The sequence below is a fragment of the Paralichthys olivaceus genome, chromosome 4, assembly GCF_024713975.1.
Source record: "Paralichthys olivaceus isolate ysfri-2021 chromosome 4, ASM2471397v2, whole genome shotgun sequence".
NCBI lineage: Eukaryota > Metazoa > Chordata > Actinopteri > Pleuronectiformes > Paralichthyidae > Paralichthys > Paralichthys olivaceus.
In genome coordinates, this window is record NC_091096.1 from 1,698,937 (window position 1) to 1,722,300 (window position 23,364).

Consider the following 23,364-nt stretch of genomic DNA (forward strand, 5'->3'; position numbering starts at 1 on the left):
AAGGAATAAAAACAGTGATTCAACATGATCACATCAAACTGGAACAAACACCGAAGGAAACACACTTTGCCACCACTAGATGACAGCAGAGCACCGCCTCAGCTTTTTATACAGAGCGACAGAGAGAGACGTCAACAAGGTGCAGAATAAAAACGAAAACAAAGCTCAGCACTGACGTGAGATCCAGTCTGATCCTGTTTTGTTCGAGTACATCGGTGAATCAGTGTGTGTTACGCTCTCATGGTCACTAGGCTCAGTTAACGGTGTAGAGCTGTGAAGGGTTGGGGGGGTTTAGTGTTTACCAGGCTGTCGTTGCTCTGCGGCAGGACGATGATCTTCTCCAGGCTGCTCAGGACGATCTTCCACAGATCCTTCAAGATCCTCTTCAGCACCGTCTTCTCACAGATGTCAGCGAAGATACTGAGACTGGGTGGGACACACAGACACACACACACACACAGACACACACACACACACACACACACACACACACACACATTATTCTTTTCTCTATTGTTAAAACAGGTCATTATTTTGTTTTGGTTCTGGAGGCAGCTCTCCTGAGGTCCACCGTCATCCAGAAAAAGTCATGACACGATATTTGTGAGACCCACTTGTGCAGTCATCTACATGCAGCGCACAACAGAACAGTGTGCGACTTACTTCCCGTCCAGGAACTCCATGAGGGGCCTCAGCATGGCGTCGGCATCTGCCTCTGCGGTGTCGTGCTTGGGAGGCCCCTTGATCTGGTAGAGGATCTCAGCCATCTGACGCATGCAGCCGGTGATACGAGTCTGGAAACTGGAGAGAGAGGAGGCAGAGGTGAACTCCTGCAGGAAAAACCTCAGAGAGGCTCGTTCCTCAGCTGTGTGTGTGTGTGTCTGCTACCTCTTGGCAAACACGATGCTGAAGTTGTCCAGGACGGTGCTCAGCTTCACCTGCAGCTCATTGAGGATGTTAGCTGCCTCTGTATCCATCTACAACACACACACACACACACACACACACACACACACACACACACAGGAGGAGATAACTGGTTATTTTCAGCCTTCACAGTCAGTGATGCAGAACAGCAAACAACCCGATGCCAAAACCTGGAAATTTGAAATGTCACATCTGAGCTGCAGCTCCAGCGTCTGTTGCCTCTTTGCTCCTCTGAAGCCAGATTCAGTATCTTTTCTTTTCTCAGTCAAAAACTTTCACACAAAAAACTCCCACTGTGGAGCCGCGATCGATTCGAACCTGTCGTCTGTTTCGCCTCGGTGGGTTTGGTGATTTTTGAGAACGTGCACAAACCAGATTTTAATGGTTTTTGATGTGTTAAAATATCGCAGAGCGCAGGAATACTTTCTAATGACGGAGACAAGAGGAGTAAGAGTGTGTAACACCTGCAGACTCATTTCTCAGCGTCAGCGGGTGACACAGCGTCACTGCTGTAAGACCAACGTGTGCAGATCAGTAAACAGGAGAGAAATGCTGAGTGAAGCTGGGATTGCAAAGATCGTGACTGTGGATGTAACGGTGAGAAGCACGACGAGCTCATTCATGCCTCTTCAAACCTATTCAGCAGTGTTTCAAAAGAGCAGACCACTTCCTGGAGCTCCAGCAGAAAATAAAAAACACTCGAGAGTGAAGAAAAGGTCGTCTGCAGCAGGAGGCCGTCGCTCTTTCTCCTCAACTCGACGTCTCAATGGTTGAAAGGTGAATTTGAATTTGTTGACATTTAGTAAATGTAAAGAAAAGATGCTCTGGCTGATTTTTAAACTGGAATTAAAGAGGAAGCAGCCGAAGAAGTGATACAGATAACTTCTATATTTATTTATCTCGTTTGGTCGTCAGTGGTCAGAGTCCGCTTCACAGATCCACTTAGACCAAGCAGACGTTCGATGCCACTACAAACGGACCCTGGAGCCTGAACGCTCGGCAGAGAGTCGTCTCGCCTCTGGGATTTAATTTCAATGTCTGGATTGTAACCTCTGTCACTCAGGTCATGTTTGATTCTAGCCCTGGGTGGAAAGCAGGCAGGGCTCAGCCAAAAACAAAGTTAACAATTAAATACAAATATATTCCAACACAAATATAATTGTGATTTTTGCACATTGGAAATAATTCTATAGGCGACACAAACCAACATTTGACTGCAAACTTCTCTCCTGACATTTTCTCGGCTACGTACTGTGAATGGACGTAGACTCCAGGTTCGTGAAATTGAAAACAATGAGAAAGTGCCTGAAACCTGCATTCTCTCCAATGATCAACAGAGGGCGACTCGAGTCGGTTTCTATAGAAGTGAACTTCATGTTCATCTCATAAAGCAGCGTAGGCATTGGAGGCGTGGATATCGTGTGATTGACAGCTAGTAGCATCCAATGGGAGCAGGTGGCAGATGGAGGCGGGTGTGCACTATCCTCACGCTCTCAGTCAGGCTCCTCCCCTGCTCCTCCAAATATGGTTAAAATCATGGCGCTGGAGAAAACGCCAAACTCAAGGCTTCAAACCAGCGGGTGACGTCACGCTGAGTCTGTACTTTTCATTCTGGTTTTCAGTTCTGTTCTTTTTAGACTTCAGAAGAAAACACATGTTCATAGAGGATGACTGAACAAATAGAAATGTGCAGCTTCTTATTTACAAAGTTTGTAAATATATATCTCGGCTCTGTGACAGCTCCGCACTGACTGAGCCACATTTTATTTTCCCTGATTGGACGTCTCGGCTGGACCGCGGGGGCGTGTACAGACCAGGTCTGAACACATCTCTCTCCTAATGAGACTTTTACGACGAGACAACTGAAACCTTCATCCTCCCCACGGGAGTGTTCGGATCTTATGTAATCGCTCGGCCACTGTGCCAACTGCAAACTAAGCAAATGTCTAATCGGTCAGAATAACTGATGCACGTGGTTTTTAAAACTAAATTCTTATCAACAAGCAACAATCAACAACCTTTTCCATTCACCAGCGTTAGGCAGTCTGCACCGTGAAGAGCGGAGTCTGCTATCAGACCTTGAATGAACCTGGCTGGACCTCATCAGTATGCTGGCTCTCAAGTGCGCTCCGCATGTTACACAGACACCGGACGACCGCAGGATAAGACATCGCAGAGTCTTTGCAGAGAGTGTGCCATCGATAAATGTGGGACTGAGTTATTAGATAGAGGACTGTGGGCAAAACGCCACAGGATTTAATTGGACCAGAGGACGGCTGTGACTTTCAAGTGACAGTGTTTTAGTATCTTGGATTTTAATTGAAAAATGTTGCATTGAGTAAAGTGAACGCTTGGACCATCCACTCAGCGTCTTTAGAACAAGTGTGTTCTTGGTCTGAATCCAAAAACTGAAAAGCTCAGTTGTGTTTATGTGAGTGTCGAGCAGTCAAACATCTTTATAGGTGTTTGAAGGTGACTGTGCACTTGATGTCTTCTTGGATGAAAGTACATGGAAGAGTCCAAACATAGAAGATTGTATTTGGCAAAATATAAAAATTAACACATTGACAGACTCGTATGAGGACAACGTGACCTTTGACCACTGAACTCATTCATCTGAGTCAAAGTGAAAACCGAAGATGTGAAGAAATTCATGAGATTTAATGTTCAAGAGGCCAAACACATGTTTTGTGACCATGATCGATCGACCGCTCAAATTAAATCACTTACTCTGTGAGAACAAATGAACGATTGTACCAAATGATTCCCTGGAGGACGTCCTGAGTGTTCACGAGGCAAAAGTGTCACAGCGACCTTGACCTTTGACCTGATAATATAATTTACAATAATAATCTCCTGTTGCATATAGTGAATTATTGTATTACTGTTTTCCCACATGTTCTTATTCTACTTATTTATATATATATTGAATTATAATGCATATATTTTTAACAAACATTTTGCCAATTTCCCTCCAGACGTGGATTAAGTATTTATTAAGTATTTCTGATTTTAATTGGTGTTGGTGCAGAACCGACAGCGTCTGCAGGTTCAGCTCAGTTCATTACGTTTCCAAATAAAAAATATCTCCTGCGTAAAACAACCAGATGTGAATCAATTCAAATGGAAACTTCAGAAAAGTTTGAAATCCTCTTTTCATTTCTCGACTCCTCAAGAAGTTTGGAAGAGAAAGAAAGTGAATGACTGAGAAAAAGAGCGTACACACACACACACACACACACACACACACACACACACACACACACACACAGGTTCACTAGAATAACAGCCTGGAATCAGAAGTGTCCTCGACCGGTAACAGACTCTCACTCTCACACTCTCGCTCTAACAGTCAAATGTACCTTGTTGGTGGCAGCTGTGGCTTCAGTCTTCCCCGAAAGACAGAAAGAAAAAAAAACAAAAAACAGGAGAAAAGACACAAAAGTAAAAAGAAAAGGAAAAGACACAACGCAGGACACTGATGATGAACACAAACAAAAACTATGACGAGGGTTAGATGTAAGTGAAGGGCACGCAGCAGGTGAGAGCAGCGGCAGCCTCCTGGTTATTTTGGGCTGTGTTTGGTGATATTGTCTGGTGGACTGGGTCGTGGTGAGTGGGCGATTTTAATAAAAGCTTTTTGTTTATTGCCTCTGGTTTATTGGGATTCTTCAGGACAAAGGGGAACGCTGACATCATGAGTCTGCGTTACCGCTGCACGCTGACATCATCCCCAACTGGAATTATTTGGAGGAACCGATTGAATAATTAATTAGACGCTTGTGTAGCGGGTCGAAGGAGAACGTCGGCGGTTTGATCCCCGGTGTCCATGGATCACAGGGGACCGAAAGTGCTGTATGTGTATGTGAGTAAATGGGTAAAGTGATTTGAGTGGCTGATTATAAAAGAAAAGTGTTATTTATAAATTCTCTCCATTTTTAATTGAGACAAAACCACTTTTAATATTCTGGTTTTAACACTCGGAGAAAACAAACGAACTGCACTCAAATAAAAATAGACAAATAGAAAAAGATATTATGAAATTCAGGCTGTTTACTTCTCACAAATCCAGACTTGTATCGAGCAGCATGTCCATAAAGTTGAGATCGTTAACTGGGACCGCTGGTTGAGTTTGCTCAGGTTTTTATATCGTGTTTTATTTTCTACGTCTGCAGCTGACAGGAGAACAAAGTCAGGAGCTGAGGGAAAAACTCTACAGAGGAAAAAAGGGTCAAACTAACCTTGTTTACTTCCTCCTTCGACTGGTGAGGAAAAAAAACAACAGAGTCAAACCTCAGACAAGTGATTTCACCTTTTTCACATCAAAATCAAATGTGAGGGCGACGACAAGCAAACAGTTTGACCGAGAGAGACTCAAATCAGAACAGAAACAAAAAGAAAAACTTCATCCTTGGGGAAAAAAAAAAGAAATATATAAATGTTTGTGAAATTGAATCAAGCTCTGCTGCCTCTGCCAGGGGCCGAGTGTTTTTGGCAAATGGGAACGATTCTTAGAAGTGGATTCTGGGAAATGTCTTGAGTCATCGACAAATCAGCTGGCTGTAACGAGGGCAGCAGACCGAGCGTGCAACGAATCACGAGGTGGAATCGTTCGCTTCTCTGGACCCGTGCTCGTCGCAAGACCAACAAACACACGTGCAAACAAAAAGTCGTTTGTATCGTATCTCAAGTCAAAACGAATCTGTGACACTGAACACGTCTGATGTGACAGATACCGAATAAACCAAAACACGTTTTGTTCACTCTTCTTCTTTTTAATGTCATTTTTCTTCTTTTAGAGCCACGTTGATCTTTCTTCACGTTTCACTCAGAATACAGGACAAACGTTTTAACAGACGATGGCGTCGGACCTTTTGTTGCGGCTACGACTGAAGCTAATGTTCCTGTTCACTCACCTCTTTGCTTTTAGTTTCCTCCTTTGGGCGCAAAGGAGAAAGAGAAAGGTTGAGAAGAACGTAAACACTGTTATCCTCTCTTCATAAAGAGTTCGTCGCTGTGTTGTGCAGTGACAAGAAAATAAAACCCCCGAAACAAACTGTGGCTTCAGTCAAATTAATAAATAACTGAGGGAGAGTTTCAGGGGAAAGAGAACAACTGAAGCTTTCAGGCAGAAACAGGAGGTGAAGGACGGAAGAAAAGAAACCAACCTGCTTCTCTTTGTCTTTCTTTTCAGCCTGCAAGGACACACACACACACACACACACACACACACACACACACACCTGTGAGTGATGAGGCCACACTCGACCACAGTCCCACTCAGCAACATTTTAACGCACTCCTCTTTCTTTTGGAACTTTTATTAGGTCCTCGTTCTGTTTCAGCCTCACTCCTCCAGACAGTGACTCACATATCAATGAAGCTCATTGTTGCTTTTAGCTGAAACCGTCCCAGACGCACTTCTGCTGATTCAGAGGTTTGACTTCCTCTGAGGGGTGATCAGTAAACTTGGCGTCCTGGGTTCATGATACACTTAAATAACTGCACTCCATCTTTCCAATCACCAAATCACTTCACTAATGACTTGCTCTGTGTTTGAAGGTGTGGTTATTTAAAACCTCTCGGCCCTTTAGGACACACACACACACACACACACACACACACACACACACACACACACACACACACAAGCCTCTAAATGTCTGAATATCATTTTTTAAACAAACGCACCTTTTCCTTCTTGGACTCAGACTGAAGGTGTAAAAACAGCAAAGAAAAATACAAATGAACGACAAATGACAAATAATAGTAAAATAAAATAATAAAATCATCATCATGGAGTATTATTATTATTATTATTATATTATATTATTATTATATTAAAGGTTACATGAGCGTCCTCACCTTTTCCTTGTCAGTCTTATAAAGAAATAAAACAGTGAGACGTTAAAAACAGAAAAAGACAATAGGCAACAAATAGGAGACATGATTAAAGCAACACCATGTGACTTTACTGAGCAGCAGCGCCCCCTGCAGCCACACATGGGGACTCATTCTGACGATCACAACACACGAGGAAGAATGTTCAACGATGGCTGAATTTTATTTTATTTTTTTTAGAGGAGAGACTTCGCAGGTTTGTAAGAAACTACAGTCGTTTATGTGACGTTAGTTTATCGACATGTTTGCTGTTGTCGGTAACTCTGCGCTGCCCTCTAGTGGATGTGTTGCTCACTCACCAGAGTTACAGACGTTCAGGGAGTGAAGGAGGAAACTTTGTTCATGTTCACACTCAAACTTCTTTTTAATCAAGCTGCTGATTTATTGTTATAAAGTTGCATAGTGTTGCTTTAAGTTAATCGTCGAGGGTGATGGAGATAAAACGTGTCCTAGCGCGCGCACACACACACACACACACACACACACACACACACACACACACACACACACAACAACAGCAAAGTAAACCAGAGTACCTGTTCTAGTCAAACACTCATTTATCACAAACATTTCTTCATTTACTCACTGACAAAAGTGAGTAAATGAAGAATTACGGCTTAGTTGTATTTTAATAATTCACCACATTTTCCCAGTGTTTCTCTCAACGGCTGCAGGAGCCTGACATTTTTTATTTTTAGAGCTGAAAGTAAAAAAAACATCCATCTGTTTTTTTTGTTTTTTTTTTTGTTCCCAACTGCAACAGGATTTTGAATCGTCTCAGAGAAACAGCAGCAGCCTGCAGTTTCCTCCCTGAAGCATATTCTCATGCTGCTCTGGGTGAAAATGGGATTTCTTGTCGAGACGGGCGGGTGACGCTACAGCGAGAGACCGAAGTGCATCGTTATCTGGTGACGAATCTTTGCTTCAGGTCAGCGAAAATACCACGTTCAAGGTTTCATGATATTTCAAACAAACACGTCTTAAAAATCTAAATCAGGAAATGGAATATTTCACACCCCAAAAAAGTAAGACGCCATAAATTCACCGCAATAACTTGGATGAATCAGGATCTTTTTTTCCCCGCTGGTCTTATTTTTGTCTCATTGTTTAAAAAAACGTGAGCATGTCGTCTATATTCCTGAGTTCTCACTCTGTTTCCTCGTGTCACTGGTTGAGATCTGAGATCGCTGACGCACCTTTAAACTTCTCATATTATGCAAAATAGACTTTTTCAAACCCAGCGGATTTTTTCTGTTTTTGATGGAAAAGTGTGAACGTGAATCATTTTACGTTCGACAGCACGACACTGGAATCACTTCAGGGGATTTTTAAACACAAAGAATTTACTGTTGATAAGGATGAGGTTTGATATTCTGCTGCACTGAAGGTATGAAACACTTTGTAAACACACAAACACACAAAACAACAACACACACGTCCTGTCTGAGGCCTGACCGACCTTATTCTCCGTCTCCTTGTTGTCGAGCTGAGGACGGACACAACAGGACGAGACGACAACATGTGGTTCATTCAGAGCATTTTTATACGAGACACATTAAAATCTCATTCACTTTCATGACTTATTGATCGCCCCCTGGTGGCCGGCTGCAGCATAGGTCATAAATCCTGGCAAATGTAGTGGAGTGAAAAAAAAAAAAATGTTCTGTCTGAGTTATCGTGGAGTAGAGGTAGATTACAGACTAATGTCAATACTAGAGTACAAATACCTCAAATGTACGTGTACAGCACTGTGCGGTTACCATCCGACCCGACTTTCCGCCACTAATAATCCATTCACCAAGAAAACACGACGACGCAGCAGAATGAATATAGATGAATATCATTTCACATCGAATCTGCAACGTGCAGTCGCATAAATCATCAATTAACACGAGGCTCTGCTGCAAAAACAAAACCTGAGAATAATTCTCCTCAAAACACAATATCTGATTCCACTTTATATTTCAAGCTACGATGCAGCAGCAGCATCAATTAACCACGAAATAAGTTAACAGCCTGAACTTCTTCATGCACGTGAACGAAACTGGAGCAGACGATTTCACAGAACGACGTTTTTCTCTGTATTTTTCAGCAGATGCACAGAAATCGTTCCCTCAGACACGAAACATCCTCATTTAAAAGCTCCAACTTGAGCAAAACAGCCGATAACAGTGTTTATCGTCTCTGTCACATCCATTAACATCTGTTAACTGCAGTCGTTGAGCAGCGGAGCCAAGAATTTATCTTTCCTCACCTCTGCTCCTCTCCCACACATCAGAGACCCCCCCACCCCCCACAGTCCGCTGACACACAGTCGCCATTTAGTTGCAGCTAAATGCAAGAATTTTATACGAGATGAAATTCAATTATCTGGCAGCCCACTGTGGAGTCTATTAAACGCTCGGTCTCCGAGCTCCAGCTGTAAATGTGTTCAGAGCTCTGCTAACAGACGGTGCCGGAGGCTTTCTAACATCGGGTCTGAGCCGGGATTCATTAACGCAGGAGGAAGCAGACGAGGAGTTCAAACACATCACGGTCACTTGATGATATGTAAAAAAAAAAAAAAACTCTATGTTGAAACAACCAAAGCTTTGCATGTTCAAATCCCCGTCTCAGGTCTGAAGGTCCTCACGATAAACGTACGATATGTGTGACTTTGGCCACTAGGGGTCTCTGTCTAAACAACTAGGAAAAGACCTAGTTCGATGACATCGTGAAGCAGCTAAGGATCATGGGAATTATTATCTTCGCCACCACCCGTCGCCGCCCGTTATCCTCAACCCAACGTTCAGAACTGGAAATATTTGTTTTGTGTTTAAGTGATCGATTGTTTAAATGTTTAAGACAAGTTTACTTTATTGATCCACGATGAGAAAATGTTCCTGCGTTTCTTAAATCATCATATTTATTTCTTATGATGTTTAATGATTCAATATAATGATTATAATTATTATTATTATTGCACGATACTATAATTCAGACTTTAATTAGATATTAGCTAAGAGCTGTTCTTTCTCGCTTCCTTACAAATACTGAGATTAGTTGTTTTCCTTGTTTCTCTCTTACCTCAGATCCTTCAGAGTCTGAGCAGCCAGACTGAGTTTGAAACGGACAAAACAATAAGAAGAGAAAAAGAAGAGAATGTGACATAAAGGACACGAGACATTCGAGGAAGTAATAAAGACTGAAAGCTCAGGGGCTGTGACCTGGAATCCTTCTCTCACCTTGGATTCCTCCGACTGGCGGCCGTGAAAGAATATCCCACAGCCCCCGAAAGAAAGGACAGTTATTATAATAAAACATAAAGACAGTATGAATTTTAAATGGAAATAAAAGTGGTTTCCAGTCTTTTCTGCTGCTGATGCACTTTACCCACCATATCATCCTCCCCTTCATCGTCAGAGACGGCCTGATGGAGGTGAGGCAAGGGGAGAAAATCAAATTATACTAAATATAATAAAACTAAAAACAGGAGAAGAGTCGTTCTCAGATCAAGCTGTTGTCCAGTAAAACCATGAACTATGTTAATAACATGATTTGTTGTGAACTTCTGATATAAACTAAAACTGACTCCACATGAAAGTTAATGTGGATTAAATTAATAACTAATTAAGAAGCGTGATGCATCATGACACCAAATCTACGTCCAGTGAATTAATTTTTAATTATTTAATCTGGAAATTTATACTTTGACAGTCATTGGAAGGAACCACTGTAAATGTCTGTGTACGTACTTCTGTGTATTTTATTATTGGGTTGTTCATTTTTAAGCTCAGCCTCTTAAATACAATAAAGAAAATTAAACTACAAACTTCACAAAGAGGAGTTCACCACGTTATCAATCAAGATTCATGACTCAAGACCAAAATGTTAAAACAGGATAAAAATATAAAATCTATGTAAAAAGTACGAGATCGTGTCTCAGCCCGAATATCTCACGTGTACACCAAAATATGTTCCGACAGGGAAACTGTAATCCCAGAACTACAAGATCCATCTGGGATTAATGTCAGAAAATATAAAAATATATAATTAGTCACTTCATACAAATCTAACCCTGAGGTTGTGACAGAGAAACACGTCGACCCACCTCCTCATCGCACTCCTCGGGTTCCTCCTCATTCTCCAACTTTCAGAAAGAAAAGTAAAAACAGTATTTCTGACATGAAGGTGACATCAGGTGAGGAAGAGGAGGAGGAGGAGCGAGGAAGAGGAGGAGAGAGGATTCTATTTGATATCTCACTTACAAGTAAATTGGGATCAACCTAAAAATACACACAGCTCTACTGAGTACAAGAGGTTTGACAGCAGGAGGAGGTTCAGGGAGAGTTTGAGCTCTAATGGAGAAGTTGTTTATTTGGAATGTTTGTGTCGAAGGAGCGACAGGGAGAAAATACAGAAATGAACCTTGACATACCCGCTCCTCCTCAGCAGTAAACTGTGGAGACACACACACACACACACACACACACACACACACACACACTCAATCTCACATTAAAAAACTAATTCAAAGCTGCACAGACTTTTTTATTCCGAACATCTGCTGCACGTCTTCGAAAAGTTATTTCTCTACAAGTGAAAAAAGTCAAGTGAATAAAGAAACGTCTCTCTGACTCTAATTTCCTGTTCATATCGTTGACCTGCGACAAAAAGTCCTTTAAAATCTGAAACCACACGAATAAGTTACGAATCACTTGTGTTCAACTTTTAAGATTAAGATTTTTCCACAGAGGGTTTTGGTTCAAATCCCAGTTCTTCCTTCTTCCGTGTGGAGTTTGCACGTTCTTCCCGTGTCTGTGCGTGTTCTCCTCTGACTCTGAGGAACTTTTCTCTCGGTCCGAGTCAAAGTTCAAGTTGTTTCACTTGTTAGTTTTGGTTTCACGCTGTAATTTACGGCTCGGGGACGGTGAAGCGACACCACGTACTGAACATGGACATGTATGTTCTGAGACATGTCTCCTGTGTGAGTGTTTCCAGTTCGTGATATTCTCCATTGAAAAATACACGTAGTAATTATTACTTTAGTCTCTTTAGCTCTAACACCAACACTTGAAGACTTATGTTAAAAATATAATATTATATATATAAAAAACTAAATTCAAGCCTTTAAAAAATAAGCGAGTGACTCAGACTGTTTCATCAAGATAAATGTGCATGGTCACACAATAGATTAAACGTTGGATTGTTTTGGTGATGACTTGTTCTCACGCACCGACACGCAAAACAATCACAAAGTTTTCATTTCACCAGAAACACAGAGAATAACGTCATCAGGGAAAAACCTCTGAGCAGGAACTTGAACACCTGCCGTCACTGCACAAGCGTCACGTGTGTCCGTCCGTGTTTCACTCACCTGCTTCGCTCCCATCGACTCAAACATCTTCTCCAGGAGGACCCTCATCTGCTGGATGTTGTTCATCAGCACGCACGGCTGCAGGAGGCGGGGCGAAGGAGACGACAGGTGCAAGTGGGCGGGGGGAAAAAAAACCAAACAAAGTCAAAAACAAAAGAAAGTGTGAGCGAACAAAAGAGAAGTTAAAGAGTTGGTGAAGCAGCAGAAGCTAAAATGAGATGAAGATCCACTGAGATGAGGTGTGAGGATGTCTGGAGCCGTTACTCACGATCTTCTCCTTCTCGCAGTAGGAGGGGAAGCTCTTGGACAGCAGGGCGCTGTACTGCAGCAGCACTCTGGTGATCGTCTGCGGAAGAAAACACAAAACAAACACTCAGCACATCTGGAGAAATGAATCTGAACCCTGGAGTTTCCTCCATCAGGTGGAAACCAGCTCCGTTTGAACACTTACATCAAACTTTCAAACAAACCGGTGAGTTAATGGATCGTCTGTGAAAAAGAAGTTTCTGTTCCCCTCCCTTCTTTCTGCTCGCTCAGCCAGACGGCGCTCTAACACTCGCGCTGCAGGAACCTCGACTCCTTCACATCTTTACTCTCATTTCACACTTTTACAAAAATGAACCGTTTACTGTTCTGGTGAATAGAAGAGAGAGAAAATGGATAAGTCGGAGAAACGACCGGACGACAAAGAAGATGGAGACTGTGAATAAAGAAATGATCGGATGGAGAAGTTCATGGAGGAAAGAGGTGGCAGCTCCGACTGGGACGAGATGAAAAGGCCGAGGGAGATTAACATGGAAGAGAAAATGGAGTCACGGGTTGGTGACGTGGAGTCTGACGGCTGAGAGCGATGGCTTACATTAGCTATTCTTTATTTAATGAGTCCCTTATTGATCGAGCCATCGCACCACAAACAACACACACACACACACACACACTCACACACACAATTCTTCTGCAGAGAAAGGTTTGTTAGATTTAATGACTTCTCCTAAAAGCAACTGGCTTCAATTACGTTTGAAGAGATAAATATATAAAATCTGAGGCTCAGCTACGACAATAAAACATCACACTGAATATTGTGTTTGTGTCGTTTACCTGACGACCAGAGGTCAGTGTCTCAGAGGAACGAAGAATTCTGAGACGGTCACACTCGCGAATTAGAACATTTTGTTTATAAATCGACGATTAAACAGAACTTATTCTAAAGAGACGAGAGTTTTGAAATGTGTTTATAATCAGTAAATGATGTGACTCCAGGTAACCTTGGTTTAAACAAGGATTTCCTGTCGCGTGTCTCACCTTGGCGAAGCGTCTGTTGTAGTGAGCGACCACGGTCGGGTCGGGACAGTCCAGTTTCCTGATGATCTCAAAGCTCTGGTTGAGCTGAGTGAAGATGTCGACCACGGAGCTGGAGAACAGAGCGTGTTCAGACGTCTGCTGGAACTGCAGGAGGACGGAACAACACATTTCTGTATTTAGGAGCAGAACTGACGTTTCTTTAAGTCGTCCCTGACTCAGGCCTCCGCTCCCTCTCTCCCCCGCTCCTTCTCTCCCCCGCTCCTTCTCTCCTTCCCTTGTATTCAAATACAAACTCTTATTTCAAGCTGCTGCACTCATCACAGATCTCAGATCTGCTTTGACAGTCTCCGGACGAGAAAGTGCAGCTTGGGGACGATCACGAGGGCGAGAGACAACACGTCCATCGTTCTGTTAACGTCTGTCCGAAAGCAGAACTCTGCTGCACCTGAGTGAAATGAAGCATCCTGCAGAGAAAAGGTCATGGGCCTGAAGCTGTCTCTCACTGCGGGGTGGATGAAACTCCTCTCTCCTCTCTCAGGTTGTTTTTAGTCGAGGGAGCAAAATATAACAGCTGGAAACCGTCAGACAGTCGATGTCATACGATGCTGGATTTGGTTCTGATCAGTTTTTATATAAAAATAAACCAGATTATCAGTTTTTAATCAAACAGATTCATTGAATTTTACATTTGTTTACTGATATTTTCCAGACGTCAGTGACCTTCCATTGTTCTAACATCCCCTCAGACGTCTGTGCGTTTAAATAAAACAAATTAAAAAAGATTTGTTTGCTGATCACAAACAAAAAAAAACATTTCAGCTTCGATAATTGAGAAGACGACAAATTCTTCCTGTTTAACTTAATTCAATTCTGCTGCAGAAAAATCTCTGTCCTCAGGAAACAAGATTCACCTGTAAAAAATAACATCAACATGTTTTACAAAACCTTCTGAGCTGCGGCCGACCGACTGCATATTCAGTGAGATTCACACTGAAAATATTATTTATGGACTCACGTCGACTGCAGATGAACTTAAAATAAACATTGTTCATTACTCCAGGTTCTCACCTGTACGCACGGATACACAGAAACCAGGGACAGCTAACAGCTAACGCTTCATAGTTTGAACTTTAGTGTCTAAATAAATATAGGCTGCAAAAAATGAGACCCAAGTTACAACATATTAAAAAACATGAGAGGAACTTTAGATCTTGAATCTGTTTGTTATTATTGTGTCTCTGCCTGATAACTGCTGCCGGGGACAGTTTCGCGTGCTTTGGTTGCTCATAAGGAATCACAGGTAAGTGACATTCTGTCGTGCAGCAGTCTTTCCTTTCAGCCCTCCTCGTCCTCGCCTCCTCGACTCACCCCCTCTCTCTTGTCCCGCTCCAGCGCTCCGTGCATGAACTCCATGGACACCTCCTCGTTCTCAGCCAGCCAGGCCAGGACGAACTGCAGGAACCAGCTGGAACAACGATCAGACAAAGTGTCACTAACCCGCGGTGTGATGAACAGTGACGCTGATACACTAGAAACACATTTTAATAATATTAGTGTTTAGTTCTGAAGAGTCAAAATTATGTCTAATTTAAATATTCTTTATTTTTAATTATCTTTTTGTAATTGACTGATTTCACGAGTCTCATTGTTGCTGCTGTTTGAAATATTTTAACTTTATCTAAGTCAAATATATCAAGTATTATCATAACTCTATTACCGGTAATAATTAGTATAATGTACATACCGGGCGTGTTGTGATGTGTGTGTGTGTGTGTCTTACGCTGGGTACTCAGGCACAGCGTCTGCGAAGGCCGGCAGGTCCTGAAGGTACTCGTTGTACAACCACTTGACCTTGAAGTGCAGGTTCATGTAGTCGGCCGTCTTACACAGCCTATGTTTCTCGTGTTCTGTGAAAATGAGGAACACACACGTGCACAAAGACGCACAAGTTCACACAACACTTGACTTCCTGTCATAGTGGACGACCCAACCCACACTGTGACCTCACAAACACGAATACAACCAAGTACATAGAACTTTAGATTAAGACCATAAACACATCTGTTAATATAAAACATAAACGATTGTATTTTCTGCTGTAAAATAAGTTTTCATATCCACACACACACACGCACACACACACACACACGCACACACGCGCAGTCTTACCAGCGTAGAAATCAACTCTGCGGATGCGAAACGTGTTGGGGGCTGAGGTGGCGACAGATTTATGACAGAAACCAATAAGATGTCAGAGACAACAAGGAAGCAGGTGAGACAAAGTGATGGCAGAAGATGAAAAAGAAAATAGTGCTACACACAAGTCTGGAGGAGGAGGAGGAGGACAGACAACTGGACACAGAGACAACAGTCCACAGACAAGTGTCCCCCTTTTTCACATTTTACCCAATTTCCCAGGAAAAACTAAAAAAATAGATCTCGATGACAAAGACACATTTGGACTGTTGGGTCTCAGTCTCAGGGGACTGTTGGGTCTCTGTCTCAGGGGACTGTTGGGTCTCAGTCCCAGTGGACTGTTGGGTCTCAGTCCCAGGGGACTGTTGGGTCTCAGTCTCAGTGGACTGTTGGGTCTCAGTGGACTGTTGGGTCTCAGTCTCAGGGGACTGTTGGGTCTCAGTCTCAGTGGACTGTTGGGTCTCTGTCTCAGGAGACTGTTGGGTCTCAGTCTCAGTGGACTGTTGGGTCTCAGTCTCAGGGGACTGTTGTGTCTCAGTCTCAGGGGACTGTTGGGTCTCAGTCTCAGTGGACTGTTGGGTCTCAGTCCCAGTGGACTGTTGGGTCTCTGTCTCAGTGGACTGTTGGGTCTCAGTCCCAGTGGACTGTTGGGTCTCTGTCTCAGTGGACTGTTGGGTCTCTGTCTCAGGAGACTGTTGGGTCTCTGTCTCAGTGGACTGTTGGGTCTCTGTCTCAGTGGACTGTTGGGTCTCAGTCTCAGGGGACTGTTGGGTCTCTGTCTCAGTGGACTGTTGGGTCTCTGTCTCAGTGGACTGTTGTGTCTCAGTCCCAGTGGACTGTTGGGTCTCTGTCTCTGTCTCAGTGGACTGTTGGGTCTCTGTCTCAGGGGACTGTTGGGTCTCAGTGGAGACAAGTGCTCTGATAATGAACCGGCTAAATAACCCTGTGTCTCCAGGTTGAGTCTCAGATGTCACACTACAGCTCTAACTCTCTAACTCTGTTCTGCACGGCGGAGAGAGCTCAGCTCACTGCAAACTAAGAAAACACGTGGGACCTAAAGAAGTGATGTGCTGTGACGTTTTGCAGCGCGTGTCCTCAGAGTGATGAAGTTGTTTTCTCAATCTGCAGTGAGTCGATCTCTCTCTCTCTCTCTCTCTCTCTCTCAAACTACACGTCTGAGACCCAACACAGAGAAACAGCAGCAGCCCCGTCTCCTCTGACTGTGTCTGTGTATCAGCTACGATCCGTCTCACCGTTGTTCCAGCGATAGTGATCGATTTGATGCAAAACTGAGGGAGAGTTGATGGATGGAAGAAAAGAAAGAGTGAATGCAAAGGGCAGGAAAATGTACATTTACTCTCTCTCTCTATCACACACACACACACACACACACAGTCTTACCCTCCAGGGCGTATTTCATGTCCTGAGCGAACAGCGTCCACATGACCTCAGCGCTGACTTTACCAACATTGAGTTCCTGAGGAAACCTGAAGAAAGAGAGAAGTTCCTCTGCTCGTCTGTACGTTCAGATTCATTTATAAACAGTCTACGGTTCATGCTCTGCCTGATACTGAACTTATCATGTGACACTTTGTGAGATCAGAGGCAGAACAACACAAACACGTCATGTCGTTGTTTCTCTTGAGCAGATTTGAAGTTTGTAAACTGTGTAGAAAGAAAATAGACGAGAAGCGAAACTGACTGGTTGATGATGGGCGTGTACGAGTTCTTGTCTTCCTCGATGATGGAGACGATGAGCGTGATGAGTTTGGGCCAGAAGTCCAGATTCTGAATACTTGGGCCCTGCTCCTCCGGCTGATTCTCCTCCTTCTTCTCCTCCTCCTCTTCCTCCTCCTCCTCTTCTTCTTCCTCCTCCTCCTCATCCTCCTCTCCGTCTTCTCCTTCAGCTTTTTCCTTCTTCTTCTTCTCCTTCTTCTTCTTCTCTGGCTCGGGCTGCACGAGGATCAACAGCAGTGACGTTATTACAAGAGGAAGCTTTGAATTTTTTTTGCAGAGAGAAATTCATCAGTTCACGTGAGACAGCGCTTCCTGTTCGGAGACTCACCGGTGGGACGGCGGACTGGAACTGGCGGTTGAAGAGCTCCAGACAGTTGTTGAAGATGTACTCGTAGGTGGAGTTCAGACAGGCCTTGACACAGTCCCGCACCACGTTGGCAGCTCGGGGAGGACTCTGCAGCTCCAGCACCTGGAGACGAGCCGGACGAAACACAGGTCTCATAAAAACTCAACGAAACTGTCATGAACGTGGAAAATCTGGAGGTTGTAACATTTATGATGTTCAGAGAAACAAAACCTTCTTTTCTTTTCTTTTCCTCGAGTGAAGGGTCATTTCTCCCTTTGTGTAAACATTTGGGGGAGTGATTCCTCCCTGATATTTTTATATTTTTCACATTAATTCACAAGATCTGAATTTTCAGTGGATCTGCACAAACTCGAATCCGTTGCCTAAACATGCCTGATTTTTCAATTATTCTCTGAGAAACCAATGAAAAGGTTTTTTTATCCAAACTGAACTTCTACTCTGCAAACATGGATCTGTCGACTCGTCCTCTGTCTTCCAAAGTGGATTTCATCTTCCCATAAAAGACCTGAGGTGGAGAATACGAGCTCACACTGAAGCCTCTCATCCACTGGTCTAAAAAAACCCCCAACAGCTTTTGTCTGCAGTGTGAATGGATCCAATCATCATTCACTCCTGGATCTAATGACTCTGCAGGAGACGCAGGTTTTTATCGTCTCCGGCTGCGAAGGCGACGAGAGAACGCTCCGATGTGGCAGGACGGCGAGATGAGAGATGACAGAGCGCTTCGGTGACATTGAAAATGACGCACCGGGAAAAATAAAAAGTCAAACTCTACTGGCAATGAGAAAAGAGTCACACAGATGATTGTAGCAGGTTTACTCAAGTTTAATAATCCAGGTCGCAGTGACATCATTCAGTCTCTACCTTCATTCTGAAGAACGTGATGCTGGTGAGAAGATCCACTGTTGACTTGAGGTCGTGGAGGCGAGGCTTGCTGCTGGCTGGGAAGTTATTCTGCACACACAGACACACACAGACACACACAGACACACACAGACACACACACCGTTAATGAAAGTCCCTCCTTTCTGGACTGAGGTCTTCTAGGGTCATTGGTTCTTCTCCAGCGTCTGTTTTCAATCTGGGCTGTTTGTCGTTTTAATCCTCATCACGTCGAGCTTCCACTTGACTAAAGCTTTTAATTTATCACTGCATAACTAATTACAAGCAAACAGTCATAGTCAATGCAGAGGAAAGAAAAAAATAAACGGGAAGAGACGGGAAAAATAAAACGTCTGAGCAGCCGAGAAGTTTAACATTCAGACCATGTCCGAGGAAATAAATCACAGGACGAGCAGAAGAAGGTAAAAGAGAAATGTTTGGGATGATGATGGTTCATCGCTTTCATAAAGCTACGTGTGTGTATGTGTGTGTGTGTGTGTGTGTGTGTGTGTGTGTGGACACTCACTCTGTACATGGAGAGGTCGATACGCAGCGAGTTGTGCAGCTGATCCAGGAGCTTCACAAATCGATCTCTCTGTCGGGAAAGAAGAGAAAAGAGCGAAACAGACACTTTGTTCATATTGTTTGCCATTTTTTTTCCAGACGGGGGGGGGGGGGGGTGTTCAGCCTGTGTGTGTCTGAGCGTGTGTGTGGAGAAGAAAACAGACGAGTGAAACGCTGCCGAGATGTTTTGTCTGATGAGAATAATAAAAAACCAACCGAGAGTCTTTTTTCTCTTTCTGCTGAATTGAAAACGTTTGAGCGACATGAGGCAGGTGAAAAGCTTCTTTCTGTGCACAGACAGAAGAGTCTGGGACGAGGCAACGCAGACGTACAACAACCGAACAAAGGAGGATACACATTTATTCTGTGGTCTGTAATACTCAGGAGTATTTCAAAACCACATCTGTTGTACTGTTAATGGGTGGTTAAGTGGAAGTGATGTGTCTCCTTCCATCTTAATGAGCGTGGCTCCGTCTCATAAAGGAGAACACGTGAGACCTGCTCGTTATGAGTCATTCGGGCTAAGAGACGATGGAGACACACGAGCAGGAGGAGGCCGCGGCCCTAACGGTATCCCCGTCGCCTCCACTTTGGTTTTTTTCCTTCATACGTTTTGGCAGCAGAGTAGTTTTTATCGAGTCATTCCAGTAAAACGACCTGAAACTGGGAGAGAGTCTGGTGGAGAGGGCGAAGAAATACACAATATACTAACACTAAATGCAGAAAAACACATGTATCCTGTAGTGAATGTTGTACTCGGATAGTTTTAACAGTTGAAAAGTTTCTCTGTGTACTGAGGGTTTCCCTTTGTTTTCAACCGAGGATGAGGGAACGAGCGATGGCCAATAACCAACTGGCACCGGAGCCCAGTGGAAAAAAGCCAAAGTCTAATAAACCCGGTGAGTCTTTGCTCTGTAGTTTGGTTCGTGTCTGTGTGTGCGTCCCGCGGCGACAGGACCAGAACGAACGCTTATGTAACAGGAAGCAGAGACACAGAAAAGTCTGGTTTATATTTCTGAGTTAAAACCAACGTGTGCAGCTCAGTGACTGCATTCAAGATGGTTCAGTCGTGTTAGCTCAGCTATCGACTTCTTTTCACACTGCACTGGCTGCAATCGCGAAAAACGTCGGACTCCACTCGGGTTGGAGCCGCTCGTCTCCCACGTCACCCAACAGTCACATTCAAGGAAAGTCACAAGAAGAGAAGTCAAAGCAAAATGAGATGAAGGTGCTTCTTCCAAAAAGAGATTCTGGCAGCGTCATAAAAAATCCTGGATAAAACACTTGACGCTCAGAATCATCGGTTAAATCCAGAAATCCTCAGTTTGTCTCAGTGACTAACGGAAAAGAGCAGGATTCACTCATTTCAGAGACTTTTCTGCTTTTGTTCCTGATATTTCTGATTCAAAAAGTGAAGTTGTGTCTAAAAACAGAGGTTCACAGCAGGACGACAACGAGAAGCAACAATTCTACACACATCCTGTCGACAGCAGAATCAAACACAACCGAAAAGATCGAAGTCGGACAGGGTGACGTCTCTGGGCTCTAAAATATTTACATAGTTGTTTGTACTGTAAGTATATAGAAGTATGAATGTGTGTATAATACGTCTTTGTAGATATATGTTTTCTTTCCAGTGTTGGGATGAAACAAAGTACTTTTACCTTGTTACTGTATTTCTGTTCTTTACTATATCTATTTTCAGGTTCTTTTCGTGTTTGGCTTGTTCGCAGTTTATTCTGCTTGTAATTATTTGTTCTGTGAACATGAACGTTAGTGAACTCAAATCTCTCAGGTGTGAAAATGTGTGAAAGCTGAAACAAGCAACAAGTTCACTGACGAAATCAACCAAAAACAATCTGGTGAATAAAGTTTGTCTCCGGCAGCTTCGGTCCGTCAGAGAGAGGACGGAGGTGTGACACGCTGACACGTCTCCTGCACACACACACACACACACACACACACACACACACACACACACACACACACACACACACACACACACACACACACACCTGTAACACAACAGGCGGGGAAACCTCATCTCAAACTGTCAGACGGTGACATGAATGATGGAGGAGGAGGAGGAACAGTCACTGCATCTTCCTCAGACAGATAGAGGAGGAGGAGGAGGAGGAGGAAGCTCTATCATTACCTTTATCTTTTACCATGGCAACAGGTTTAAAAATTACACAAAACAAAAACAGGAAACGCACAATGACCATGTATTAACCATGGCTGAAAGAAAACGAGTCCTCGTGAGTAAATGTAATTTATTCTATTTAAAGCTTGTGAATTGACTTGTTGTTGAAAGGTTCTTTATAATCAACCTGTCCGGAGCCAACAGCTTCATCAAATTATCCAAACACATTTAGTTTGGAATCAGATTTTTAATGTTTCTATCAGTTATCAATCATTTATCACTGTGGTTTTTCCTGTTTCATTTATTAAATGATTCTGATTCACACATTTATTACTCTGGAGTCTTTTAAGTTTTATTATCTCTGTCATGAAACCAGGAAACACGACAGCTCTGTTTCTCAGACACTCACATGAAGAAGGACTGAATCCGCTGAAATCTAACGAGCGATCCAGCAGAGCTCATCACCAACTGGCAAACCCAGAAATAGAGCCTCACAGTTGCAGCCCACAGTCTCCGTCCTCGGACCCATTAAAGCAAGAGCTTTAAAGCCGGCAGTCGCTCGTATATCACTGGAGTCTGAGTGCGGCCGGTCGGAGAGCCGGAGTCGACGCGGTCGGCAGCGATGCCGGGAGTCATTAAGCTCGGCCTCTGGCTGTCATTGCCCCCCCTCCGACCCGCAGGCTTCATTCGGGCCACCGCAACGTTCCCAGAGATAAAACTTCACCTTTTAACCGGGGACACGAGCGGCACTTGTGACCCTAACGTCATCTAACTATCTTGACACTGACACGATGCACAGACAGGGGGCGTCGGTCTAAGAGCGAAATCTGCGGTGGTCTCACTTACCCCGAAGTTGGAGGCTGCAAATCGTGCCGGGGCGGAGACGTTGGTGGAGGCGACGGGGTGGGCGTAGAAGGCGTTGATGTTGGCCAGCAGGGTGCTCATCACTGCTGGGACCCCTGACAGCATGTACTTAGAGGACAGGCAGGAGAAATGGCTGAGGACGAACGGGAGAGAAGACGGTTTAGAGAGGAGAGGGAAACAGAAGGAGGAGAAGCCCGGCAAGTTTGGAAGGAGGTGTGATGTGACGGGGGAGGGGGACGGATGTGTTGGGGTGAGGTTGGAGGGAAGAAGGGAGAGAGGCACGGCTTTAATTTACTCGACACTTATTCCCAGTGTGATGTTCCTCCAACACACAAACACACAGAGCCTCTCGCTCCCATGAAAGGTCAGATTACAACATAATGCAATTAATCCTCTGTGTGTGTGTGTGTGTGTGTGTGTGTGTGTGTGTGAGACTTTCTCTCCACCTGCCGATCCAGTGATCCAATCAAACATCTGGGAAATCTCCAAAGTGACGGATCATCTTTTCTCATTAGATGAAGATAAACTCATTTGCATTCTGTTTATAGTTTATGACAACCCTGCCCCCCCACACACACACACACACTCACACTCACACACACACACACTCACACACACACACACACACACACACACACACACACACACACACACACACACACACACAATCAAACTAATTGAAAACATTTCCTGATTGGATTTTCTCACTGTCGGCTGACGTCATCGCAGCCTGATGAACGAACACTACACTAACACGTGCACATTAACACACACACACACACAGCGGGCAACACAACGTTCACAGCACTCACGTCATGGCCTGGTATATCGACTCGATGCCGTAGCGCATGGCGAACTCGTCCACGACATCCTGCTGCACCTCGCCGAAGTAAACCTTCCACGCGTCGTCGCCCTGAGCCCCTGGGATCTTCACCACGCCGCCTCCTTCCACGTCGGTGGAGAAGTGGAACATGTTCTGGACAGAGGGAGGTCGCACAACAACGGCCGAGAGTTTAAATGGTTTACATCGAGAATTTATCCACGTGTGGCAACTTTTATCAATTTGAAGCACGTGTCTGAAAATGTTTTCCATCAGAAATCAAAGCTCCACTGATATAAAAACTA

General features: G+C 43.9%; 1 protein-coding gene across 7 annotated transcripts in view; it reads right to left on the reverse strand.

The window, feature by feature from the left end:
- LOC109641527 (protein unc-13 homolog B-like) overlaps window positions 1-23,364 on the reverse strand; it is a 108,228-nt gene that overhangs the window by 4,724 nt on the left and 80,140 nt on the right. The window contains exons 7-35 of one of the 7 annotated variants that reach the window (XM_069523256.1): window positions 23,052-23,215; window positions 22,222-22,372; window positions 19,195-19,263; window positions 18,651-18,740; window positions 17,748-17,888; window positions 17,385-17,635; window positions 17,084-17,169; window positions 16,936-16,971; window positions 15,656-15,697; window positions 15,267-15,393; window positions 14,855-14,951; window positions 13,487-13,630; window positions 12,453-12,530; window positions 12,185-12,262; window positions 11,246-11,266; window positions 10,919-10,957; window positions 10,205-10,237; window positions 10,053-10,067; window positions 9,895-9,924; window positions 8,288-8,314; window positions 6,793-6,807; window positions 6,619-6,639; window positions 6,096-6,122; window positions 5,844-5,864; window positions 5,169-5,189; window positions 4,290-4,316; window positions 889-977; window positions 664-801; window positions 303-426 (exon numbers count right to left, since the gene is read on the reverse strand). In XM_069523256.1, the coding sequence (XP_069379357.1) occupies window positions 303-426; window positions 664-801; window positions 889-977; window positions 4,290-4,316; window positions 5,169-5,189; window positions 5,844-5,864; window positions 6,096-6,122; window positions 6,619-6,639; window positions 6,793-6,807; window positions 8,288-8,314; window positions 9,895-9,924; window positions 10,053-10,067; window positions 10,205-10,237; window positions 10,919-10,957; window positions 11,246-11,266; window positions 12,185-12,262; window positions 12,453-12,530; window positions 13,487-13,630; window positions 14,855-14,951; window positions 15,267-15,393; window positions 15,656-15,697; window positions 16,936-16,971; window positions 17,084-17,169; window positions 17,385-17,635; window positions 17,748-17,888; window positions 18,651-18,740; window positions 19,195-19,263; window positions 22,222-22,372; window positions 23,052-23,215 (2,202 nt within the window). The remainder of the gene's footprint in view (window positions 1-302; window positions 427-663; window positions 802-888; window positions 978-4,289; window positions 4,317-5,168; window positions 5,190-5,843; window positions 5,865-6,095; window positions 6,123-6,618; window positions 6,640-6,792; window positions 6,808-8,287; window positions 8,315-9,894; window positions 9,925-10,052; window positions 10,068-10,204; window positions 10,238-10,918; window positions 10,958-11,245; window positions 11,267-12,184; window positions 12,263-12,452; window positions 12,531-13,486; window positions 13,631-14,854; window positions 14,952-15,266; window positions 15,394-15,655; window positions 15,698-16,935; window positions 16,972-17,083; window positions 17,170-17,384; window positions 17,636-17,747; window positions 17,889-18,650; window positions 18,741-19,194; window positions 19,264-22,221; window positions 22,373-23,051; window positions 23,216-23,364) is intronic. The other 6 variants (XM_069523258.1, XM_069523257.1, XM_069523259.1 and 3 more) reach the window with 6 other exon arrangements.